The 26460-nt window shown below is 47.5% G+C and overlaps 1 protein-coding gene and 1 pseudogene across 2 annotated transcripts; one reads left to right on the top strand and one right to left on the bottom strand.

Annotated features, from left to right (window-relative positions):
- Nucleotides 1–900: 900 nt before the first annotated feature.
- SLC1A4 (solute carrier family 1 member 4) lies at nucleotides 901–26460 on the bottom strand. The gene is made up of 8 exons (XM_079792096.1): nucleotides 25682–26460; nucleotides 14247–14289; nucleotides 12015–12077; nucleotides 9584–9750; nucleotides 7046–7279; nucleotides 5396–5590; nucleotides 4961–5095; nucleotides 901–3548 (listed from the first exon to the last, which is right to left on the bottom strand). The coding sequence occupies exons 1-8, from the start codon at nucleotides 26206–26208 to the stop codon at nucleotides 3308–3310; spliced, it is 1605 nt and encodes a 534-aa protein (XP_079648222.1). The 5' UTR covers nucleotides 26209–26460; the 3' UTR covers nucleotides 901–3307.
- Nucleotides 19016–20909, top strand: LOC307111889 (large ribosomal subunit protein eL30-like; annotated as a pseudogene). The gene has a single exon. The product of its transcript is annotated as a large ribosomal subunit protein eL30-like (transcript).

Genomic DNA, 26460 nt, shown 5'->3' with positions numbered 1-26460 from the left:
ATCGGAAGTTCCTCTGAACAGGCTCAGGTGACCCCACAGGTCAGCGCTCTTACTTTGCACCTGGAAGAGGCAGCTTACAGAATTGCTCCTCTCGATATGGCTGTGTGAAAGCTGAACCACCAAGTACTAATCTCAGCCTCCACCACGCTCCATAACAGAGAATCAGGGCAGCTGCACCCCACAGTGGGAACCTAAATTTCATTAGCAACAAGCCCCATCAGGCCCTTGATCTGGGCAAGCTCCCTCCTCATCCCTCTGGGCCTTGCCCAGAAATTAAAATCATGCTGTCTGTACCATATGAAGAGCTGGAAATGTCCAGGCCAGAATGAGGACTTGTTTCGTCAGGAGCCCCAGGGAGTGGAAACCAGCCTCCAGTGTAAGCTTGTAGGATAATCTCATTACAAGAGGTTTCTAAACTCCCTAATTGTGCTGGAATGTGGCGTCACTTGAAACGGGATTATATATAAAAGAATGGGCTGGGTGTGGTGGTGATGATGGTAGAGGCTCAGGGACTGCCTGATGCAGGGACTTTCTGAGTAATTCTATGGAGCTTAGCTCTTGGCTTACCGCAGTGCTCAGTTCAGGCCCGCTGACCTAGCGGTCCTAACAAAACTTAACTTTATGGAGGTCTGGGGCAGAACGGCTCACTTTTCGCAAGAGCCCTGCTAGTGTTGGATGGGAGACGCCCAGAAGCAGCTGGCCATCACCAGCCGGAAGCCAAATCAGTGACGGCCCTGCAGCAGCTTTGCCCACCGGAGCCGGCCTACCTGCCCCAGGGGTCCTGCTGGCCAACAGCTGGAAAATAAATCACCTCAGTCACCCACAGGTCCTTCCCTATAAGCGCTCCACGGTACATGCCAGTTCAAAACACAAGAAAGGAAGAGAGGAAGGTGCAGATCCTAGTAGAAACACCGTATTCATTGCTGAAGACTGCTATGTTTAAGGCAAATGTCACACATACAAAACAGATGAACGGCACTTGAACAGTACTTATGACGAGTTACAAGAGAATCGTGGGGGAGACAGCTTCAGACAATGAGAGAGTGGGATTTTTCCCAGCCAGGTCACTCCTGGTCTGATTGCTCTGTGCACGGAGAAACAGACAGAAAAACAGCACCTACTCCCTCCCAGGGGAAGGGGCGTGATCACCAATGGGAAGAACCCTGCTTCAGGCCGCGCACTCTCTGCACTGAATTCCAGGCACAGCATAGACAACGTGCAGTCAACGGGTCTCACTGCGCAGCTCCAATGTCCTTGTTTTGTGAAATTCACCATTAGAAACAGGAAAATCGGGATGCCAAAGCCATTCAACTTGCTGTTAGTTCACCTCTATCCAAACTCAAACTTGCTTGGTTTGGAGCACAAACAATATATATAGTACACATACACACACACACACACACACGTGTGTGTGTGTATATGTGCACAGATAGCCATAAATCTGTGGAAGAGGGAAAGACAAAATATACTAAAGCCTTAGAAGCAGTGAATGTCCATTTGCAGTTTGTAATCAATGTGATTGTCTCCCAATCTGAAAACGGAAGGGTGTCAGCAAGCTCTAGCCGGTGGATAACGGTTTTGAGACAGCTCAGCTCAGTTCCTGGTCACTCCAGGCTTCACAGGAAAGGGGCGTGGCTTAGCTGGTTTAGAGATTTGGGGGAGCTGGGTCAGCTCTGTGCCTCATGGCTCCTCCCCACCCCATCCCTTCTGCTTAGGCTCAGGCCTCTGATTTTATAATAGAGGAGTTTGACCGTCTCTGTCCCATCCACCCACACTCATCGCAATGGGACACACATCACAAAGGTGCGTGTCCCTTCTGCAGGGCCTGGGTGACAGCGAAACCCCAGCAACAGGGAAAACAAGGCAATGGCTGAGGGTGAAAGTTGGGGAGCTTTGATGGCCTGTTGAGGGGTGGCAGGAACGGTGCCTGCGTCTGGGGGTCACAGGAAAGTCGGTATCCCGAAATGCAATGACAGGTGAGATGGCTAATTCGTGAAATCTTGGAGGACGTTAGGAGAGGCTGCCTCTGATGCTGCTGAGGAACTACACAGAGAACGAGCGGCGTGAGGAAGTGGCTAATGCACAGAAAGCAAAGCCCCACTCGTACACTCGTAAAAGTTGTCTTCACCAGGAGACCAAGGGCTTCGTGGAGAGAGGTATCACTTAGGTAAAAAAAAAAAAAAGAAAAAAAAAGAAATCTCTGGCCGGTTTGGCTCAGTGGTAAGAATGTCAGCCCAGACCGAAAGGGCCCAGGTTTGATTCCGGTCAAGGGCACGTACCTCAGTTGCAGGCTTGATCCCCAGCCCTGGTTGGGCGCATGTGGGAGGCAACCAATTGATGTCTCTCTGTCTCTCCCCCTCCCTTCTACTCTCTCTAAAAAATCGGGGGGGGGGGGGGGGGGGTTGCGGGGGAAGGGGGAAATATCCTTAGGAGGCTTAACAACAACAAAAAATAGTAGATTGAGAAACCAACCAGGGTCCTGCGTCAGAGTGGATGGCGAGGAAGCTACAGTGTTGTCAGAGGCCCAGGTCACGAAGCTGCAAACTTCCCCAGGGCTGGGACGAGAATGGGGACGTGTGTGTATGCGCATCCTGTCATGGTTAAGTTGCTTCCCTTCCCCCTGCAGGCTGCATTCCTGCTCCTTTCTTTGATCTCAGCGTTCCCACTGTTTACTCAATGCCTCTGACCAGAGAAGCCAGCAGCCCCACCACCGTCTGGAGTATTTCTAACTTGACAATGTGCAGCACGGCCAGTCCACCAACAACCCTTGAACCAGAAGCCCAGCTGCACCTAATTGTAGCACAAACCGTAACACCCGGAGTCCCAGCTCAGCGAATTCCATTCAAGGCGAAGAATTTGGGAATTTTCCAGTCACTAAGGCTCGCAAGGCAATGTGACAGATGACTGCAAACCCCCTAAGTTCGCCTGGAAAGCACCCAACGCAGTGGCGGGGTGCAGCGAAGGGCACATCTGCATTTCCCCAAGCTGTGACCGTCAGGTCCCTGCGAGCCTGTTGTTTCCCCCAGCCTGGCAGCTGGAGGGCGTGCTTCAGACAGAAACCTGGTGCGCACACACGGTTGCATCTAGACGGGGATCAAGCTGAATGTCAGTGCCCTAGTCCTCAGGAACCAGTTCTGGCTGGGAAGCCCGCGGCCTGTGCGGAGAAGTGATCCTCACACCGGTGATTGGGCCAACGCATTGCCCGGAGGCTAAAGTCCGTGAGGGTGGTGGGCGGTGCCCCGTGTCCGGTGGCTGGGCTGACAGGGTGGGCACGACCGCAGGCAGGCTAGCTGGAAGCCCAGCCCCATCACAGAACCGACTCCTTGGATTCCAGCTCCACGGCGGCGCTGGCAGCAGGGCCGCCCGCGGGGTTCTGGTGTGTCACCAGCGGCGACGTCTCCTCCTCGGACTTGCAGTTGGGGACGGCTTCCACTTTCACCTCGCTCAGTTCCTGCGCCCCTTTCTTCATCGCCTTCTGGTTCAGGTGGTGGAGAATGCCCGCGCCCAGGGCGTCCCCCTCCACGTTCACCACGGTGGTGGTCCGGTCCCTGGTGGGAAAAGAAAGGCAGGCGGTCCGGCCGATGCCACCGGCAGCCACCTGGGGGCAGCCCCGTCACAGAGGCCAAGGCCAGGGGGAAGCTGTGGCCCTGCGGGCCCTGCTCTTTCCCAGAGTGCACGCTGCTAAGGGCAGAAGGCTTCACTACTCTAAGTGGACTTCCTTGTAATTGTTTTTTCTTATGAAAGTAATAGATACTCATGGTAGAAAACTTGGGAGGGGGGGGCGGGGAAGATAAGTATAAAGTAGAAAACAAAAGTCACCCCCACGCCACAACTCTGAGCGAGCCAGTACTGCCATTTTGATGGTTTCCTTCCAGTCTCTTTCTATGCATGCATTTTGGGTATAAAGACGCCATCATCTAAGGTACCTAGAGCCGAGATGGATGATAGCGTAGATACGGTTTTGTGTCCAGTTGTTCTCCTACTCACTTCAACACTGCATCTCTGCTGAATGTCAGTCTCCAGATGCACTCCGTGGCCGTGGCAACCCCCCCCCCCCCCCCCCCCCCCAGAATAGCACTGCCCTTTCCAGAAGCCTGTCTCCCCCTGGATTAGCCTGATAACCTCCTCCCGCCCTGGAGCTCAGAGGAAGGGCTCTGCTTTCCCACGGGCCTGGAACGCTCCCATGCGCTGTGCATCTGCGAACTCAGTCTCCGCCACAACCCTCGTGTAGGTTCTGTGATTATCCCCACTTCACAGGTGAGCCAGCCGCCCTGTCACACAGCTAGTCATGGCAAAGCTGGGACTTGAACCCAGGTCCCTGGACTCTAAGGCTCTTTCTCTTATCCACGTGCTCTCCTGTCCAACACTAGTACGTCAGCTAACCTTCCCTATGAAATAGGGACCGCCCCTCCCTGAAAAAGGTATCCTGCAACTCCAGGAATCAACACTCAGAAACTGTTCTGTGTCTACAGGAGCTCTGCCGAGGGCAGTCCGAATCACACCTCCTTCCTAACACCTCCTCCCGGAGCCCAAGGCATTCCCACGAGCTGGGTTCATCTTCCCTCTCCGCACAGAAATCACTCTCTGGGCGTTTCTGGCCAAGGACTATCATTCCCAAAGGCTCACGGCACCCATGGCTGTGACGCCTACAGAACCAACAACTTCCACAGATTTTAGTGCCTCCCCACCCCCACCCTGGGCCTGCGACCCACGCTTTCCCGGATGCTCTAAGCAAGTTCTTGGTAATAATATTTCATGGTCACTCAGGAGCCTCTGACTCATGTTGTTAATTTGTCCTAGCTGTAAGTGTTGTCTCGCCAGCTCAACCGTGGGCTCCTTCACAAGGCAGGGAGCACGTCTGAAGTTTCTCCACGCGCCTCAGGTCCAGCGGAGTGCCAGTCCCCCAGGGAGCCCAACACAGACTTTCCTTTGTTCGATGCCCTTAGGACTTGCTACTTACACGATCCAGTCCACAGCCACGATCAGAGAGAGATCATGAGTGGGCAGCCCAATGGCCTCCAGGATAATGGCGATGGTGAGGACCCCTCCGGCCGGCACGCCTGCCGCTCCAACACTGGACGCCATGGCTGTCACTCTAGGGATGGCACAGCAGGGTCACCGTGAACACAGAGCACGGAGGGGGGCACAGAGAAATGCAGAACATGGCAGCCATGGCGTGGCGACGGAAAACCACGTAACCCTAGATTCTGCCAGCTGAGCCTGCGAGACACAGTGCACTCTCTCCAAGTAACGGAGTCACACTGTGCTCATTTCATAAAGGAGACACGTGTGCTGGCGCGATTGGTCCTTATCAGGATTTTCCCCAAGGAAATCACAAGAAATCCCTCAGGTTCTGACCCAGGCCTAAAGGGTGAGGAGGGCAGAAGGAACTCACAGAATCGTGAAGATCTGCCCTGCCTTCAGCTCGATGTTGTTGAGCTGGGCGATGAACACGGCGGCCACGCACTGGAAGATGGCCGCGCCGTCCATGTTCACGGTGGCCCCGATGGGGAGAATGAACCTGCTGATCCTCTTGTCTACACCGTTGTTTTCTTCGATACACTTCATCATGGAGGGAAGGGTTGCGGAGCTGGAAATGGAGAAACGACCGACCCTGAGAACAGTGCTTCCGAGGGCATCCTAGCGCTCGGCTTGTGGAACGGAACCACGAGCACCACCCTGGCTGCTGGCTATCTCCCCCAGGATAAAAGGAAAGTCACAATGGTTTCCAAGTTTCTGTCACAACATGGCGTTTTTGTCAGCTCCCGAAGTATTCAAAACCCGACTCCCTATCAGTGATGGGCAACCTTTGGAGCTTGGTGTGTCAAACTTCGCCAAAAAACTGAGCATAACTCGGGCAGTGTGTCACTTTGAGGAAAAAACTAACTCCAAGACTCTAGTCGCCAATGTTTCATTCTCAGGAGCAGCAAATGTTTCATCCTCGGCATGCGGCCGCGTGTCATCAGAAATGGCTACGCGTGTCAGTGCTGACACGCGTGTCATAGGTTCGCCATCACTGCCCTACATTTACCTGCTGTGCTATTTACCGGGATGCACCTGTTCCACATTTCTCAAGAACCACGCTTTACCTTGTGGTACAAAAGGTTCTCAAGAGAACAAAGAACTGTTGACTCCATATGTGCATCTCCTCTTTTGAATCCCCCCCACCCCCCTCCCCCCAAAAAATAAAGTACAAGGCCAAAAAAACACACGGTGATTTCTTTTTTTCTTTTAGGCCAAGAAGCAGAAATGGCTCTGAGAAGCTGGAAAGAGTAACTGTGTTCACAGATAACTGGATAAACGGAACCCGTCCTCTCCAGCGGCCTCTGCAGGCTTTGAGTCGGGTGGCTGGCCAGCTGAGGAGTAGGCTTGTTTCTGTCTAAGCCAGAGAGCCTCACCTCCCTCATCCTTTTCACCACCACTCCCTGGTCATGTGACTAGCCCTTCAGGATGGGAGGGAGCATGCAGTAGAGGCAAAAGCTAAACATGAGAGTGAAACAATGTGCTGCCATCCTTGAAAAGTTTTCTTTAATGTATTTAGAAAGCCCCCCACCTTTTTTTTTTTTTTTTTTGGAAAGATTTCCAATAACGACTGGCACATCTTTTATGCTAAATTAGATACTTCTAGAGAGCTGAGCAGGCATCCCTCACCATGATGCCTTGGTCTTATTTTCTAAGGCATGCATCCAGAGTGAGAACTGGACAGGTAACATTCTAGAAACTTCCCTACAATGCACTTTTTTTTTTTTTACTCAGGCAAAGGGCTTACTAATGAGGGTGAGGACCCACAGTTCCTAGGGCCCAAATAATGATCAGGTTGACTGTCAAGGAGCCAGAAGAAGAAGCAAGGCAAGTCCTCATTTTGGCAATCCCAGAAATCCATTTCCCTAAGAGCTGTGGGGCTGATAATACAAAAAATAAGGCCAATTTAGAGTTTTCAAAGAATTAAATATGTTAAGGTGCCAGTTGTGCATCTACCATTGGGCTCACCTGGTTTCATATCAACACGGCTCAGAGCCATCAAGGGCACCCGAAACCCACTCACCTGGAGCAGGTGGCAAATGCTGTCGCGAATGGTGTGAGGAGGCCCAGGAGGAACTTGAATGGGTTTTTTTGTGTGAAAACAAAATAAATAAGTGGCAGAACAATTCCTCCATGAATAAAATGGCCCAACATAGATGTGAAGATGTATTTCCCAAGTTTGGTCACCAGCATGATGATGTCCTTCATTTCCACAATCTTGCTTCCAACCAGGAACATGATGCCCACAGGTACATACCTAGGGCATGAGCACAAGGTACTGGTCAGTAAGAGTGATGTGAGGTAGGGGCTGGGAGACGCAGGCCCTTCCCCCCACAACGCGGGGACTTTCAACCAGGCTGTCGTCATTTCCCCCTAGCATGATTCTGAGAATGAAAGGGATGGGCCCATTGTACAGGCTGTGAAACTGAGTCAAATTATCATGATACATCTCCATGGGTAATGGAGTCAGGATCAGAACCCAGGCTTCTTTCCCCTGGGATATATGATGTTCTTAACAGGTGGATGTCACCAACCACAGGGACTCCCAAGTGGAAAGGCAAGGAACTGCTCAAGATCAAAGCCTCTGGGGATGCAGTCTGACTGTTGGCTTTGCTCAGGCTTGTTCTGAAAACTTCGAAACACAAAAGACTAACACCTGTTTTGCAGACTTGAGACGAAGCTGGGATTTTTGTGAGGTTTAAAATTCCTTGTGATTTGGAAGACATGATTCCGTGGGAGAAAGTCATTAACAATGGCCCTCTGGGAACACTCCTGGAGCGTGGAGATTTTTTTTTTTAATGGCAGGGCGAAAGGAAGGAAGGGAAGGAGTAAACCAGGGGAGCTACGAAGAACCAAAGTCAGTTGTTTTGAATTTAATCTAAATTGAGGAAGAATTTTATAACCATTGGCTTTTTTTTGGATAAATTTTATTTTATTTATTTAAAAAAGATTTTTAAAAATTGATTTTTAGACAGAGAGGGAGAGGGAGAGAAACGTCGATGTAAGAACCAAACATCAATTGGCTGCCCCCTACTGGAATCAAACATGTGACCTTTCAGGTCTACAGGGTTAGAAGTCAGTTAGGTACCCTTCTTCAGGCGGACAGAGGGGCAGTGGTTGGGAGGGGGACAAGAGGGACCTCTGGAAGTGCTGGCCAGTTCTGTTTCTTGATCTGGAGGAGTGTTTGCTTCGTGATAATTCATTAAGTTGTGCACATGTCTTAAGTACTTTTCCATAAGTAATACGTCATTAGGGAAAAAAAGTGAAGGCTAGGGGACAGGTCCTGGCAGAAGATCTACCTCTGTGTAGTGTGGTTACTAGTCACTATGGTGACCATGTCTTTTCTTTTCATCCAAACTTTGGGAAGATTTTAGACAAAAAAAACCCCAAAAGCAAAAACAAAAACAAATTGTGAAGATGCATTTGCTTCGTGTCTCCACCAGGCTGAAACACTATGCCCAGAATGAGAAAAGGTTTGTATTTTCTTTAACCTTAAGTGATTTCGCAAATCCAGGGGTAGGAAAAGAACCTGACCTGTGATGACAACACTTTTTCCTTCCTGGAACTATTTCTCTCCCCAGAACAACAGTCATATGAACAAAGTGTCATGTTTGCAATGGTAAGACTCAGCCTCTGGAATGCTGGTTGAGCAAGAAAATTGGGTTGAGCAAAAGAAACACCACCAGTGGGGGCTTTGGACTTGGCCTCCCACCCAATTCCAAACTTTCCTACCAAATTCCAGGCTTCTCTCCTAACGTCAGTGCAGGTGCCACCCCAGTGCCATTGGGAGAGAGAAGTTCTGGGATATTTAAGGATTGACAGTTAGGAAAATGCTTTGTGCGTGAAAGGACAAACTAGTTTCCTGACAATGAATGGACAGAAGCTAAAATCCACAGAAATCTGGCTGAAACAGCAGGATGAAGCTGATGAGGGATGGCCATTGGAATTGGTATGATTTCTGAGGGATCAGGTCAAAATTGTATCTGATCAATCTAATAATTTTGTATTAAACAATTACACTTTCATCGATACTGCCTACAGAAACATTTAGGTAAAAAAAAAAAAAAAAGACTATTCCAAGTTTACATATGCGTGAATCTGTCCTCCATGTAGTGAAATACGATAGTAAGGGGCCCCTCTGAAGCTTTAGGTCTATCAGTTTAAGATACATAAGCCTTATTTCACACAGCAGATAGCAAACTTGTGGAATTCATTGCTCCACAAGATGATATGGGCATCACATATAATATGAGATGATGGTAGAAACCCATAAATAGATCACTGATGATAGAACCATAAGGGGTCCCTGTGGGTGCTGAGGAAGTAACTGGTAATCATGGCACATGCCTGATTCTCTGAGGTCCCGGACAGGAGGAGACACTGCCTCCACCTCCATCACACCCTGTACCAGGACCCACCTGGGGGTGCATCAACCCCATACAGAGCCCTGGGCCCGGTGGTGACCCAGAGGTGACCTAGAACAGCAGAGTCGGGTTCTTTTCTGGATGGAGGAGAGATAAGAGGGAGGGTAGGCAGCTGGGGGGAGGGCAGCCATACTCACCACATAATCCACGACACCAGCACCATCGTCACCTCGTTGAAGGCATTGAAAAGACGGATGAGCTCTTCTCCTTCGGAGCCTAGTTTCTTTAGGGCCACTCCTAACACGAGGGCAAAAAGGACCAATCCTAAAATGTTCATCCCTTCGATCTCGGTGCCAAATGGGATCTGCAGGACCAGAGTGGACACAGGGTCCAAGTTTACAACACATGATTGTAAAGGTGCATTTGCTTCGTGTCTCCACCTGGCTGAAACACTATGCCCAGGATGAGAAAAAGGTTTGTATTTTCTTTAACCTTAAGTGAATTCGCAAATCCAGGGGTAGGAAAGTCAAGGGGGAGATGCAGTGTAAGGATACAGAACGTCAACAAAAATGTCACCTAGTTGCTAACTCTAAACGCTGTTCAAAGACGGCATGGATTGAAGCAGAAAGCAGTGAGCTCCCGGTTACTGGGTATGTTCAGGTAGAGGTTGGACAGTCACTTCAAAGGGCTGCTTTTCAAAGAAGAGCTGGTTGCTGAAAAGTTCCTTCAGATCAAGAATCGATGCCTGTACCGTCACCTCCTAAATGTCAACAATTCTTTGTTGCTAGGCTGTTAGGATGTCCTCCGAGCTGACAAATTTCCCCAAAGATTTTTCAGGATTAACATGGATCTCTTCAGGATAGTCGTTCCTAAATCACTGACTTTAAATGTATAGGTAAAATGTACTCTTTATTTCCCCAGTGATGCCGAATCTCACGGCTGCAAATATATATTAGGCAGGCATTTTACTCCATCAAACACATTATGAAATTCTGAGCAGGAACATGCCAGTCAGCATGGTAAAAAACAGAAAGAGCATTTTTACCAGAGGTCTAGTCTGACTCTAGTCCCAGCTCTGGTGTTAAATAACTTCTCTGAGCTTCAGGTTCTTCATCTGCAAGATGACGTGAATTGGATTCGATTCATAGCTTTCAACTTTCTTTTCTAAGTGGAACTTTTCCTCCAATCACAGAAAGGCTGGCAGCACGTGGAGCCCCTCAGCCCTGAGGAGGTATATGTGTGGAAAAAGGCAAAGTACCCGCTTCTTCCCAGGCTGTTCTGGGGCTGGACTGAATAATCTTTGAGGTCCCTTGTCCCTTCCTGCTCAGTGTCTGGGAAACAATAGGTACCCAAAAATATATGCATGAATGAATAATGGCTAGAGTAAGTTAAGCCCCTAGGACAAGTTCCATGTGTAGGGGTACGGTAAATCACCTATCCTATATAATAAAGAGCTAATATGCAAATGGTCATCACGCCCTCACACCCTCACGCCTTAATGGCTCAGACACTCAAATTCTGGGGAGAGGGGAGTGGGGATCAGCCAGGCACAAATGAGCTCGTGAGAGAGGAATGGGGACCAGCCAGGCTGTAGCCCAGGAGAGGAACAAGCCACACGCCCCGTGGTCCCAGGCGCCTGCAGCTGTGGCCCGGGCGAAGTCGCCCACCCACGGTCCCCTGCGGCTGCGGCCGGCCTAGGGGAAGCTGGCCTGGGTCCTGGGTGCCTGTGGCCGACCAGAGGGAGGGAAGCCCGGGTCCTGGGTGCCTGCAACCGGCTGGAGGAGGGAATCCTGGGTCCGGGGTGAGGCAGAGGCAGTTAGGGGCAATCAGGCCAGCAGGGGGGCAGTTAGGGGAGATCACGCAGGCAGGCAAGTGATTAGCAGCCAGCAGTCCTGGATTGTGAGAGGCAATCGGACATCCCTCAAGGGGTCCCGGATTGGAGAGGGTGCAGGCCAGGGTGAGGGACCGCCCCCCCACCACCACCCCCCATGCTAGAATTTCATTCACCGGGCCTCTAGTTAATTGTACTTCAGGATAGTAGAAGGGTGTTATAAAATACTAGTGGCCCAGTGCATGAATTCGTGCACCAATGGGTCCCTCGTCCTGGCCAGTGATCATTGGGGCCGATCAGGGCCATCTTGCCCAGTCCTGATCAGGGCCAATGGGGGCTGGCCAGCTGGGGAGTGACCGCAGGAGGTTGGCTGGCAGGGGAGGGACTGTAGGAGGGCTCCAGGGCGTGTCCGGCCCATCTTGCCCAGTCCCGATTGGCTGGACCCCAGCAGCAAGCTAACCTACCGGTTGGAGCGTCTGCCCCCTGGTGGTCGACCAATTGGTCGGACACTTAGCATATTAGGCTTTTATATATATAGATATTTTAAGAGAGGGGACGTTAGTTCCAATTTGATGAAGTAGATCCACTAAAGATGCCAAAGCTACAGACACTAGCCTTTGGCCATGTTGGCAAATAACCAAAGAAACAAACCAAGTGCATGTGCTTTGAATAGCCCACCCAAACCCCAAAGTTTTCAGCCCTGCTTGGGAAAAGATGCATTGTGTGGGCTCCTGCAATTAAGAAGCATTTTTTACTTTATAAATATTCATCACAAGTGATCTTACAAAGAGCTTTACCTTTTCAAGGGTTACGTTGCCATCGCTCATGTTGTGGGTGTCCATTTTATAATCAGTTGAATACTGTGAGTGAGAGAAAGAAAAATAACTGTCAGGACACAGGGGAAGATGGGACCGAATAGCTGAGCCTCTTGCTAGTCTGTCATTATTCACTCTGAGTGTTGGGGGGCATTGCTCAGTTGGTTGGCCTGACAAGGGACTCTGAGAACTACACAAAAGTACCTTCAGACCAAGGCAGCATGTACTACAAGAGGCCTCTGGGTTAGATAGGGACCCTGGGAGAATTTCCTTATGCCCCTTGGACAATGGTTGGTAGGTCTACCCAACTGCATGCTGAGAGCTCGATATTCCAACAGCTGGTAGTTCGCAGTATTTGGAGAACCTTGGGATTAATTTCATAATGCCCACGTTCACTTTTCAATGTGCCCATTTACGTTTATTCATTTATTTATGCTCCACTTTGTTCCAGAATTTGTTTGAATATGACTGCTTTTCAGAATCTATTTCTAATTGGCCTGAGCCTCCACTCTCCAAAGCAAAGGATGTCAGGCAAGCTGTTGTTTCCTGGCTGAGTCTTCTGGGAGACCCACTGCTCTGAAGTGAAACACCTCTCCAGCTTTGGCCCACAGCAGACTGCACATATTTCTGCACAGGGGTCTCCCAGTGGCAGCATGCACGATCGAGTGGAATCTGTTATGGAAACACCCTTCCTGACCTGTTCTGAGGACAGCTGCTTCTGAACGGTCAAGGGCAGCATGTTAGGAGGCACGGACCCGGAGGCCTGCTCTGTGCCGGCCTTTGAGGAGCTCTGGTCTCTCGCAGCTTTGACTGATCAAGCTTTCAGACACACGGAGGTGTTCAGCGGTCCTGTGACCAGGATGGCAGGAAAAACAAAACTCACCCCACATGAGACAGGCTCTGAAACCCCATATACCTTTTCTTTTTCTCCTACCTCGTGTGATATACAGAAGCCACAGCTGTGCTTATATGCAGATTTGTTTTGTGTTTTTTTAAAGAGAGAGGCTATAATTAGAAACAGAAAAGTCTTTGCTTATAAAGGGCCATCAGGTTAGTCCATCTAATCTAGACCTTTATATTTCTTCTCTGTGTAAAGCATGGCTACAGGGATGTTACTTATAGTATTGCTCAAATTTGGGAAAAACTGAAAACAACCTGAATGTCCATCAATAACAGACCGATGGAGTAAAATCATGGTACACTCATACAGTGGAATACAACCAATAACATGTGCAGGGGGATTATTTACTGACATGAGAAAATCTTCACAGTATACTACTTTGAGAAAGAGTTTAGAGTCCTGGCCGGTAGCTCAGTTGGATAGAGCAGTGGTCGGCAAACTCATTAGTCAACAGAGCCAAATATCAACAGTATAACGATTGAAATTTCTTTTGAGAGCCAAATTTTTTAAACTTAAACTATATAGGTAGGTACATTGTTATTAACTTAATTAGGGTACTCCTAAGCTGGCCTTTGCTAAAAACTCAAGGGGCCAAAGAGCCGCATGTGGCTCGCGAGCCGCAGTTTGCCGACCACTGGGTTAGACCATCGTCCTGATACTACACCAAGGTTGTGAGTTTGATCCCTGGTCAAGGCACATACAAGAATCAACCAATGAATGCATAAATAAGTGGAACAACAAATTGATGTGGTTTTTTTTTTTTCTCTCTCTCTCTCAAATCAATAAATTAAAAGAAAAACCTTAAAAATCTTAAAATTATAAAAAAGAGAGTTTACAAACAACATATTTAGTATGATTATTTTTAAAACATGTGGGCATGCATAATAGGAAAAAACAGATCTGAAGGATGTATATCAAAATGTTCATAGGTAGCTCTAGGTGGTGAATATGGATTATTATTTATTTTCTTCCACTTTTTTGTTCTTTACTTTTACTCTTTTTTGCAATGAGCATATGCTACCTTTATAACCCGAAAAAATATAAAATTGAAAAATATTCTAAAATATTTAAGAGAGCCCCAAAATGTGATCTGAGGGTATTTATCAGGTGATGTGAAAATATGTTGGAACCAGTGGGATATTTTAGAAAAACGTTGAGTTTTGTTTTGTTTGTTTGATTCCAGGGGCCCATCTATGAAACTTAGACCAATGTTACCAAGTTTTGTTAACACCTTACCTAATTCTATGGCAATAATTTATATAACCTCCACCCCCATCAAAGGTTCATAGTTATAGCAAAGCATCAAGCCTTACCGTTTTAAAAGTTGCAACCACAAGATTTGAGGGAAACAGGTTTCTGTTGGAAAAGGAAGCATTTCATCAGTATTCTTAAAATTCAGCATTCAAAGTATCTGCTTTAAGATGCCCATTCCTGACAGCCTCACATCCAGTATTCCTCCTCTCTCCACCTCCAGCAATTACTATGGTCTTCTGCTTGTCCAAACACCCACCTATGCCTTGGCTGCTGGGCCACACTACATACTTGAGTGCCCCAATTTTTATTTCCTCTCCTTTGGGGTACTATTTGATATTTATGCTTAACCAAACCAGAGAAACTGCATCACTTTCCTTTCCCCAAGAGGGTAAGCCCTGTTGCAGAGGTTTTCAATGGGGAGGGGTGCTGCTCCACAGTGGAATCCACGGGAGTGTTTTTATTGTGGAAATAATTGGAGGGCATTCCTGGAATTGGGGGAGTGTGTGTAAGGGAAATTGCCGGGTCCCAGCTTCCAGCCATTCATTCTGCTAAGTATAGCAAAGTCCTGTACAAGAAATGGTCCCCAAGGTCCTCATCCCTTCCAATATCCTATACCTGCAGATGAAACCTTATAATTACCTGAGCCTAAACTAAGCCCCAAACAAGGCAGTTTTTGCAAAATTTGAATCTATTCTGAATTTTCTAGGAGTGCAACTACTGTATAAAATCTGGGATAAATATTCTTTTGCTCTGTTCAGAATGTTTCCAAGAATCGTTCATCTTTCTGGAAAAATCACATTGCCCATGGCAAATGGTAAGATCTGAGTCTTGAACTGCACACGTGGTATCAAGTTTCAGTCTGTATTTATAGCTGTGTCATTAATAGTGAATCTAAATTCAGAAGCAAGCACTTCGCGTTAGAGCATTTACATATTAAAAACCATTATTTTTATTATAAACTAGAGGCCCAGTGCATGATTGAATCATGCACGTGTAGGGTCCCCTACACGCTTTTGCTTTCGATCACGGGGGAGCTGGGTGCCTGTCCGCTGGTGCACCAGGCCTTTCAGAAGCCTCCGGCTCGGCGGAGGCTTCTGAAAGGCCTGGTGCCGGAGCAGACAGGCACCCAGCTCCCCCGCTTTTGATGGTCCTCGGTGGGACATGAGCTCGCTGCCCCAGAGGCCCCTTCTGTTCCGCAGCACAGCCATGGCACAGACGCTGAGCTCGCGCCGCCACTGGCGGCGCACTTCAACGTCCCACCGGCCCAATCGGCTACCCCGGCCACCCCGAGTCCCGCCCCCTGAGCTCCTGCTGGCCCAATCGTGGACGTAGCGGAGTGATGGTAATTTACATATTACCATTTTATTAGGTAGGATTACTCTTTTTACTTTTATATTAAAGTTATGTCCTATCAATGTTTTGAATAATGCATATAGCTAAATTCTATTTATGAATTTCATTTCAAGGTGAAGGATATAAAATATTTTTACAAAAGCAGGGCAATAGGGCTGAGTTAAGCTGTGTTTTGAAAACAAAGTCTATTCGTGCAAACAGTTTTACTGAGGGCCTCCTTTGGGTCAGGCTCTGTGCAAGATTCTGTTCTTAATATATGAGAAAACCCCACTGACAGTCCATCTGTTCTACCCACTTCCTATAAGAATAAGTCTAGAAGAGTAAACAACTCTGGATCATCCTTAAAATATGTGCCAAATTTACGCACTAAAATTTACTTCTGTGGGTGAGTTGTTTACCTAACACTGGAGTCTCCAGGCAACTATTTGTAATATGTTTGGTTTCAGAGGGAAGCAGGTCTGACTGCAACCCACCCCTACAAACAGATGGTCCCTGGAGGCCACACCTTTGTGTAATACCCTCTCCTTGAGTGTGGGTGGGGGCCTATGACTTTCTTTTACCCAAAAGAATAGAGTAAAAGGTGATGGATGTCACTTTCGTGATTTGGTTACATAAAATTGTGGCTCCCATCGTGCGAGAAGACTCTCTTTACTGACTTCTGGGCTTGCATGTTTGAGGAAACAAGCTGCCATGTTGGACAGGCCCATATGGCTAGAAACTGAGGGTGGCCTCTGGCCAACAGCCAACTAGGAACTGGGGCTCCCAGACTAAACTTCAAGGACCCAAGTTCTGCCAAAAGCTGTGTGACCTCAGAAGTGAATACTTCCCCAGTCAAGCCTTCGGAGGAGACCTTAGCCATGGCCAACACCTGATTGCAGCTCTGTAAGAGACTGACTCAGAAGACTCAGCTAAGCCATGCCAGGATTCTTACCCCACAGATACTGTGAGATAATGCATGTGTGTGACTTTAAGCTGCTAAATTGTGGGTAACTTATTAAATCTGTGCATTCGATAACTCGTGTGCTAGCCAACAGGGTTAACAGAATAGAAAATTTCATTATACTAGGGTGCTTCCACAAGACAACCAGTATGTAGAGACTGCAACACAGCATTTTCCAAATCTACTTGTCTGGGAAACCAGAATTGCTTTGAACATATTTAGAGAACACCAGCTCGTACATACCTGCATTTAAGCAGACAAAATGTGATCATCAGTTGAATTATCCAGTTGCAAGTACAAAATGGTGATCAGAAATTTGAGTTCTATCATAAGCATATTTACTTTTTTAAAAAAAAAGGTAGAAAAGACTAGCAATGTGTATTGACTATTCCTTAATGTATAGATGAATAGCAATATACGTTTGCCTATTATTTCCATTACAAAGCTCCTTTCTTATATATTTCAAACTTATGGGGTAGGTTTGGTATCTCATTTCCATATGCTATACTACTTAGAAGCAGAAGTTGGTCCTGAGGCAAGGATTTCCTATTCTACCCGCACCGCACGACCACCCTCGATAGTTCCAGGACTGAGCTGGCCACTAGGTTCTCTCCCTAAGAGGACAAGGAAGTTAAGGAATGAGCTGGGTTAGAAGCCCCCCATCAATCTCTATGGGGAACAACTTCTGCTGGACGTACCTTGCATCCTTAAGGATTAGCAGTTTCCTCAGTTGGTGCAAGTACAGCCTTCTCGACAGCCTTGAAATACACTCTCTTCCAAAGAGCACATACTATTGGTGTAAACCTTGCTAGTTAGCCTGCCTGGTCTCCTTAGCATGAGCAATAACCCAATACTGTCTCACCCAGACAGACCATGACCCGAACCCAGAACTTCTAGAACAAACAGCCATTAACACACCGACCTGTTTTCAGACAGTCTACAGTATCTAGTCTACAAAATCCAATGGGAACAGAGAGGTACAGACAATACTAGAGGCAAAACAACAACTCCTGTCCCCCCAAAAATCAATTTCCTTAGAAGAAAACAATATGTTCTTGCCGTTACTTACAGTTAAACATACACTTACCATATGACCCAGCAATTCCATTTCTGGATATTTACAAGAGAAATGAAAATATGTCTGCAAAAAGGGCCTGTATGGTTAACAATCTTAATCGTAATAGCCCAAAACCCAAACGTTCACCTAAAGACGAATGTCCTGATTATGATAAATCTGCACAATGGAATCCTATCTGGCAATAAAAAGAAATCAACTACTAATATATGCAACTGGATAATCTCAACAACACTGTGCTGGGCACACATAGCCAGACAAAGAAAAGCACAAGCTGAATGATTCTATTATTATGAAACTCTAGTAAAAGCAAAACTAATCTGTAGTGACAGAAAGCAAAACTTTCTACCCGAAATTTCCCGGGGCCAGGGGCGGAGAGTGGGCACTGCTGAGACGGGTCGTGAGTGACAGAAATGTTCAGTGTCTGGATTGTGGTGATGGTTGAGTTCTCCATTTGTAAAAACTCCCTGAAATGCACACTTAAAAGAGGTGTGTTTCATTGTATATAAATCAGTCAAAATGCTTTAAAAGTTAAAAAAAAAAAAAAAAGCAACATATAGTGCTAACTGCAAAGGAGATTTTACAACCAAAAAAATTTGCATTCAATGGACTGACTGAACTTTCTTTAGATTATACAGCTCTGCTCTCAGACAGTAATCCCTGGGGAGGGATTGCCTGGGGGCAGTGAGCTGAAGCTCCCACAAAATCATATTTCTTTCCCTTGGTCCCTCTGGTTGCCACAGACCAAGAATAGGAGCAGCCCCCTCCTGCCCATACCAAGGGGCAAAGAGCCGAGGCTGTGGGTTAGTCAAGAAAATATCTGACAGACTGTGTCTTTGGTATTGTATCTAAAAAGTCATTGCCATACTTAAAGTCACCTAGGTCTTCTCCTGTGCTATCTCCTGGGAGTTGTATAGTTTTGCATTTTACATTTAGGTCTGTGATCCATTTCGAGTTCATTTTTGTGAAGGGTGCTGGGTCTGTGTCCCAATTCATTTTTTTTTTTTTTTGCATGTGGACGTCCAGCTGTTCTGGCACCATCCGTTGAAAAGATGATCTTTGTGCCATTGTATCACCTTTACTCCTTTGTGAAAGATCAGTTGACCTTCTTTATGAGAGTCTATCTCTGGCTTTCTATTCTGTTCCATTGATCTATTTGCCTATTCTTTCCCCAAAATCACAGTCTTGATTACAGTAGCTTTATCACAAATCTTAGGGTCCGGTAGTGTCAGTTCTACAACTTTGTTATCTCTGCACTCTTCTTACCCCCTCTCCTTTCAAACACACATGCTGCTGTGAGCTCGGGATGTTTCTGACTCCTGAGCTCTCCTGTATCCAAGGACCAGCTGCTCATCATCCAAGCAGTTTTGCTTCCCAGAGCTCCGTCTTAGGCATTTTCCTCCAACACCTCACATTCACACAATAACTTTGTGGGCTTTTAAAATAAGGAACGGAAGGAATGTTAGCGGTGACCACGTTCAACCCTCTCCTCCCCTCCCCCACACTGTTAGCTCATGGTGACACCACAGATCAGAGACCAGCACTGTCCAATAGAACTTTCTATATTTGTGCTGTCTAATATGGTAGCCATGTGGCTATTGAGCACTTGAAATATGGCTAGTGCTACTGAGGATCTGAATTTTAAATGTTGTTTACATTGAAAATTTAAATGACATATTTAAATTTTAACTAGCCTCTTGGGGCTAGTGTCTATCAGATTAGACAGTGCAGGTCTGGAGTACAGGGATCAGAGTCTGGAAATCAGAGGCCAATGCTCACTGCTGCACCGCCCTCAGCCACCCACTGGCTGTTTGGGTGCTTCTGACTACTGAGATCTTCATCTTGTTTAAATTCTCAACTATTCCCTCTTCCTGTTATTTGATCCTGAGAAATTGACTTGAACTACATAATACCAGATATACGTTAGACCAAAGTTTCTCAAACATTCGTAGTCCGTGAAATCAAATGTATGGGCTCCAACCGGCATTTTATAAAAGATGTAATACATGAGATAGAATGGAAACAACCAGCACGTATCACAGGTAAAATGCTGTTTTATGAAACAGGTATTTCAGGGTGGGGTCGGGGTGCGTATGTATGGATGCCATAATCTTAAATGTATTTCTTCCTTGTCACTCCCCAGTCATCTCCATGGCTGCTTTTGATTGGGGGCTGTCCTGCACCTAAGGCAGGAAGATGGTGGCTGCAAAGAAGACAAAAATGTTGCTGGAATCGATCACCTCTAGGATCCACCTTGTTATGAAAAGTGGAAAGTGCAGGCTGGGGTTCAAGCAAATTCTGAAAGTGATCAGAGAAGGCAAAGCGAAACGGATCATCTTTGCCAGCACCTGTCCAGCCTTGGCAATCTGAAATAGTGTACCATGCCATGATGGCCAAGACGGGTGCCCATCACTATAGTGGCAACAATACTAAACTGGGCACAGCATGTGGAAAATTCTACAGAGTATGCGCACTGGCTATCAGCGATCCAGGTGATTCTGACATCATTAGAAACATGCTAGAACAGACTGGTGAAAAGTAAACCATGCAAAAATTTTCTTTAATAAAACTGGCCAGAAAAATATATTGGTTAAAAAAATGTATTTCTTTTAGTGGGTCGAAATCAGGAACATTTGCAAAAATGCCAAGACCATACTACTAAATCCAGAGACACACATCAGACCAAATTGGGAAAGAATGAATGGGCATGCCTTTCCGGAGCTATGGGAATCTCTAGATACATTACTTAGACAGAACACTGGTATGAGCCGAAGTTGATCTGGTGACAGTAGAGCTTTAGTTAGCGGTACTGTACAGACTCATGCAGCTCACAGGATGAAAAACTTCAGTGTTCCTTCTTTACACATCTGTTACTATTTATTCTTCTGATCCTATTGTCAAGGGTGGTATGCATTTCCCTGTTCTGTATGAGAAGAATGTATAACAATTTACTTTTGCTTGGGTATATTTTTTTGTGTTCCAGAGTATTCCCTGTAAGTTACAAAATTCTTTCCCTATTTATGAAAATTTCAAAGACTCCTTAGAACAGGATACGGCTCACACCATATACATCTGATATTTATTACCCCTGGTGTTTGTTTATTGTTAGAGCCAGTAAACAGGATGTGCTCCTTCTGATCCTGGTACCCCCGACAAGGCTGGGAGCAGAGGAAGGGCTGTGGTGAGGGGCTCACACTACTGTGACAGTGGGGGGTGGGGGAGTCCCCACATCTAGTTTTAAATTCCAGCTGGAAAGGTTAATGCCGGGCCCCTGCATTTTTGAAAATAAGGCTAAGAACAGCACTCATTCTCTGTATCAAGTAGCCTGAGAGGCTGGAATACACTAGAACCGTGGTCGGCAAACTGCGGCTCGTGAGCCACATGCGGCTCTTTGGCCCCTTGAGTGTGGCTCTTCCACAAAATACCACGGCCTGGGCGAGTCTATTTTGAAGAAGTGGCGTTAGAAGAAGTTTAAGTTTAAAAAATTTGGCTCTCAAAAGAAATGTCAATCGTGGTCCTGTTGATATTTGGCTCTGTTGACTAATGAGTTTGCTGACCACTGCACTAGAATATTAGCAAGACACTCAAATATTTATCCTCATAACAAGTCTAGGTAGTAGATACTATTATTAGCCTTATTTTACAGTGAAGGAAACTGAGGCACCAAGAGGCTAAATGACTGGTCCACACAGCTAGTAAGTGGTAGAGCTGGATTCAAATCCAGGGAATTGACTTCAGTGTCTGCTCATCTCAATCACTACCCACACTGTCTCTCTGGGCGCATGTTCTTTTCAGTACTTGAACTATTCGGGTAGTCTCCTGAGTAGAAGGAATGGTGTCAAGTTAAAACCTTTTTTTTTTTTTTTTTAATTACAAGCTACTATTTTAGTGAGTAGTTTGGCGGAAAAACGTCCATGAATTTGGTTCCTTGTTAGATTTGCTAAGAGTCTTCATCTTGCCAATAGAGATACTTAGGCATAGATCAAACAACCTGCATGGCAACATTTAAAAGAAATTATGCACTATTCACTCTTTTGACTGTGATGTAGGGGCTAATATTAGATCTCAGTCCCCAATAGGTTTCTTTGCGTCTTTGCACCTACTGAGATATGTGTTCTTTGCAGCTTGAGAGGCATCCTACTCACACCCGTCCTTGAGGGAGGAAATTAAGTCCCTCATACCTCCCTTGGTGAAGGGAAAGGCTCATAGCACAGTCCATTGTTGATAAAAAGAGCACAAGAAAAAACATAACTCCTAGAATAAAGGGCGACAGGCAAAAATGTCAATGGTGCTTACCAGGCACATGAAGCGCCTGCTATACTTCTGCAAAAGGCAAGGCCCAGGGCGGGTCTTCTGCCAGAGCACAGAGCCTCAGCCCAGGAGCTGACCTACCTGCCTCCTTTGCAGGTAAGTCTTTGGTTCCCCATTTGAAAACTACCAAGTTTAGCATCCAGATGCAGGTTTAGAAGCCAGCTGCCTCAGTGCTTTCCACCTACAGCTGAAGTCAGTTTTGGAGACCGTAACAGGTAATGCAGGGAGAAAAGAAACTGGCATATCATGGAGCACATGTGAGGATTTCTGCCCCATTTCAGAAATCTGTGTTTAGTTTTGACTTTTCTCCATTTTCCAAATTTCCCATAGTGTTGATTCTATTAGTCCGAAACAGTCAGTCACTGTTCACTTTTTTTTCTCCAGGCTCCACGTGGTTCCCAATATACCTAAAGACTACGTTAGCTGCAAGGCATCTTGAGTTCCCCCAAACATTCCTCTCCAGCCCCCCCGCCCCATTTACTCTCATTTATTTCAAACTATAAAAACAGGGCCATCCCCATTAGTTGAGTAAACCCCAATCGCTCTGTAATATGGCTCCATTTATAACAAGAGCAAACATATATTGGGCCAGACATAACTCATTTAATCCTCAAAACAATCCTGTGAGGTAGGTACTATCATGATCCCTATGAGGAAAATGAGGAAGCCAGGGCACAGGAAGTTATGGGCATGCCCTAGGAGCAGTGGTCGGCAAACTGTGGCTCGCGAGCCACGTGCGGCTCGTGAGCCGCGGTTTGCCGCTCTGTTGACTAATGAGTTTGCCGACCACTGCCCTAGGACTCTGAAATAAGCATTGTTAGGGACTACGAGCTTCCACAACGACTGGGTTCCTGGTAAGCTAATTCTGTGTCTTTGGTGCCAAAATCATTTTGTGTGGGATGAAACGTCGTGGCTCAATTACGTGGGTCACACCCAGCTTGGAGAGTCCTGTATTGTTCCGGGACCTCAGGCATAAAAGCTGCAGGCTGCTCTCTGCCACCGGACAGCTACTGTCCACTGTCCCTTCTCAGCTCTCGAAGGGCCTGCTCCTAGTGCAGGCACCTCACACCCACTCCCGTCTGCTTTGTTATTTCCAATCCGTTGTGTGGTAGGAAATCAAACCACTGGGTAATGGCATTCTGAATTTTCTAAAAGGCATAATGAATACGGATTGGCTTCATTTCTTTTTGACTTGTACTTATATCTTCAAAAAACAAATTAGAAATTGTGGCAGAGAGACCCCGTGGGGTTTGGGGCCACTCCATGACCAGGAAAGGTCATGGACTTTAGCAAAGCCTGCACTGAATGAAGTTCCCACTCCTTCCAGGTGTTTTAAGTTGTGGGTGAGGGCCTGCTGCATATCAGGTGTTTACGGGCAGATTCTCATTTCATTCACGTGCCCACAGGCAGGAAGGGCTGCGCTCTGCCTTTGCCACGGAACAGGCCCAGAATCACTTAAAATGGACACCTGTAAGGATTCTGTAAAGGCAGCAATTTTAAATTTTTACCCAGAGTCTTCCCAGACCCAGGAAGTATTTCCACGTGGCTCAGGACTGTTTCCTCTCACAAGCTGCTCACTGTGAAGGCCAAGTCTGAGCGGCTGCACACGTGCTTTCCTTCACCGACACTGAAGGGGCTCATCTCCTCCTTTTAGAGGAAGTGGGCATCTGCCTCGACCCAGTCAAACCCTTACCTGGTTCCTCTTCGACTCAGAGCAAACATTTCTGAGACTGTGGGACTAGACTAGCAGCGTGGTGTCATTACGATGGCATGTTGACTTGGGGGAGGGGAGGGTGGGAAAAGAGAGCCCTGAACTGTGGAGTCCAGAGCCCCATAGTTCCTATAATCCCTCTTTTGATCAACTACTGCGTGACCTTGAGCAAATCACTTAATCTCTCTGCAGCTCAATTTCCTCAGTTGTAAAACAGGATCACACCACCTATACTACCTTTGTTCGTGAGCTGCTGGATCAAATGAGGTTGGCTGTTGGACGCATTAGGAAACACTACCTATCCCCAACAAGCCACGACAAAGGTTCTTTTAGTCATTCCCTGAATCTGCACTCCCAAGCCCCTGAAAAGTCTGCACCTACACTGACCGTTATGCCATGATACTGGGTGGCCATTCACTTCAGAAGCAGAAGCTAAAGGGGCTTGGATCTAAAACTAGCAAGCCACGATCAGAAAATAAAAGAGATCTCTTCTGGGGCTGGTGGTAATAAGGTAACCCCTCATATCTCCCCAACCCCCTGTTTTTTGGCCACTGCCCCTCTCTTGGAGATGAGAATGCTACTGAGCCTCCTATGGGGGTACAACCAGCAGGTCAGAGCTGTGCATCCACACTCCCTCCCTGGACCACTGATCCTTGCAAAAAAGAATCCTTTAACCCCAATATCCGCTTCCTCTCCTGGGACAGATGACAGATATACTGAAGAGCCAAAGGCACTCTCAACCTCATTAGACTGTTTTCAATACCAACATGAGTCCCCAAACTTTAAGGATTTCTCAAGACTCCAAATATCAAGCTGCCAGACACTAAGCAAAGGCTGTGATGCCATCAAAATCCTAACAGACGACCTCTACCTGCCTTTTAGGTAAGAAATTTTGGTATGAACTTTCAGGTCCACCTCATGAGAGATTTTTATTTTTCAATGTAATGCCTTGGACTTCTTTTTTTTTTTTTTTTTTTTTTTTTGGTTGTCATTGCTGTAATTTCAAATGAACACTCTTTCTGTTAAGTGGCAGACCGTTGTCACATTTTCCAGAGGGAGGAATGGAGACAGCAGGAAGTCCAGTCACTTTGCCCAGGGTTTGCTGTTTCTCACAGCCGTAGCAATGAGGAACTTTGCCTCAGTGACTTAAGACTAAACAGACCTCTCTCCAAGGCTCCCAATCGGAAACCTGGAGCAGGAGCCAGCTCGCTCCTCTCTCAGCTGCATTTGGCCAGGTCAGTAAACGCCTCCAGGCTGCAATTTTCCGTCTGTGAACTCTGAGCTAATGGAGAAAGCAGGAGAGGCTGACTTGGGTAAACCAGAGAAACGACCCTGCGTCTCAAGGGATGAAAGGCAACTTGTCAGAGTCACAGAAAGTAGGCAAAGCTAAGTGAAGACACTTCTCTTTCCCTCTCCTTTAGAACTCACACCTTCCCACAAAAAAAAAACCCTTGAAACTCACAAGACTCCGCAGTGGTCCTGACTATGGGTTGGAGCGCCTCTGTTCCAAGCCCCCCGGAGGCTAGTCTGGGCAACAGGCCCCACACCCCTAAGCCCAGCCTTGTTATCCTTGGGTCCTCTGACAACTCTTTTCAAAAAAATTGCCAGCTTTCTCCCAGCCAAAGGGCTGAAGCAGAGAAGGCCATCGATTACAGGCCAGGATGGCTCAACAGGCAAAATTTAACCAATGCACCCGGAAGCTTTCGGGGACTTTGTTGGAGAAAATAGGGTGAAGCTATCCAGGAGTGGTTAGAACTTAGCCCGAGAGCATAAGAAGTCAAGTGCAGGTGAGGCTGCTGCCTCTGCCCTAATGCGCACTCACACTTAGCGGTAGGACTGGCTCTTGCTAAAAAAAATAAAAATAAAAAAATAAAAAAAAAATGTGGCCCTGCTCCTTCAGACTGCCTGGTGTATTAAGACAGATGTTTGAAAAGGGTGGTCAGCATGCACAGCTCCAGACGTTACTTTGATATTTAAAAATATTAGCAACCAATTTAGAATGAACTCCTTAGGAGTCTATGAAGGTGTGTGTTTATGAATGAACTGGAGTGTAATGAAGAGCTGGCGTCTCCATGGAGGGGGGTGGGGGGAGGATTGTCGTTACCTGGCCAGGTCGAGGAAGGAATCCACTGTCTCTTTGGGGACCAGAGGGGAGCCCGAATCCTCCAGCCCAAGGTCGCTGGACTTAAGGGTCTGCGCGTCAGACCCAGGCTTGATGATGAATGCCAAAGCGACGGCGAGCGCAGAGGCACCCAGTGTGGTGAGGCCGAAGTAGGCGATGGCGATGCCGCCCAGGCGCCCAAGAGAGCTGGTGTCCAGGGAGGCGGCGCCCGACACCAGGCTGCAGACCACCAGGGGCAGGATGATCATGCGCAGCATGCGGAGCAGCATATCACCGGGGAAGGCCAGATAGGTGACCTGCGCGCGGCTAAGCCCGAGCCCGCGCAGCGCCGCGCCGAGGCCGGTGCCCGCCACCACCCCAGACACGGTGAGCAGCACCAGCGCGTGGTGCTTGAGAAAGCCGGCGCAGCGCCGCGCGCGTCCTGCGGTGGGCCGGGCCGCTCCAGGCCCCGCTGCGGGCCCAGCCTGGGCGCTGTCTAGGTAGCCGTTGGTTTCACTGCTCTTCTCCATGGCGTTGCCCGCAGCTCAGAGCTGGGGAAGGTGAGGGACTTGGGCTCTAGTAGAAGACTGAACTCTCAATGAATGGCTCAGGCGGAGCTGGCGCAATCCACTAGTGGTGTCTGGTTCTGGGGGAACCACCCCTCGGGAGACAGCCGGGCTGGGCGCAGAAACAGGTGTGGAGAGGGCCGGGAGAGGCGCTGGACGCGGGCTGGAGCTCCCAGCTTCGCCACAGCAATCTCCGGCAGGAGATGATGCAACGTG

Source organism: Cnephaeus nilssonii (genome assembly GCF_951640355.1).
Source record: "Cnephaeus nilssonii genome assembly, chromosome: 15".
Lineage (NCBI taxonomy): Eukaryota > Metazoa > Chordata > Mammalia > Chiroptera > Vespertilionidae > Cnephaeus > Cnephaeus nilssonii.
Note: the sequence above shows the minus strand (reverse complement) of the source record. Positions and strands in the feature narration are given on the sequence as shown.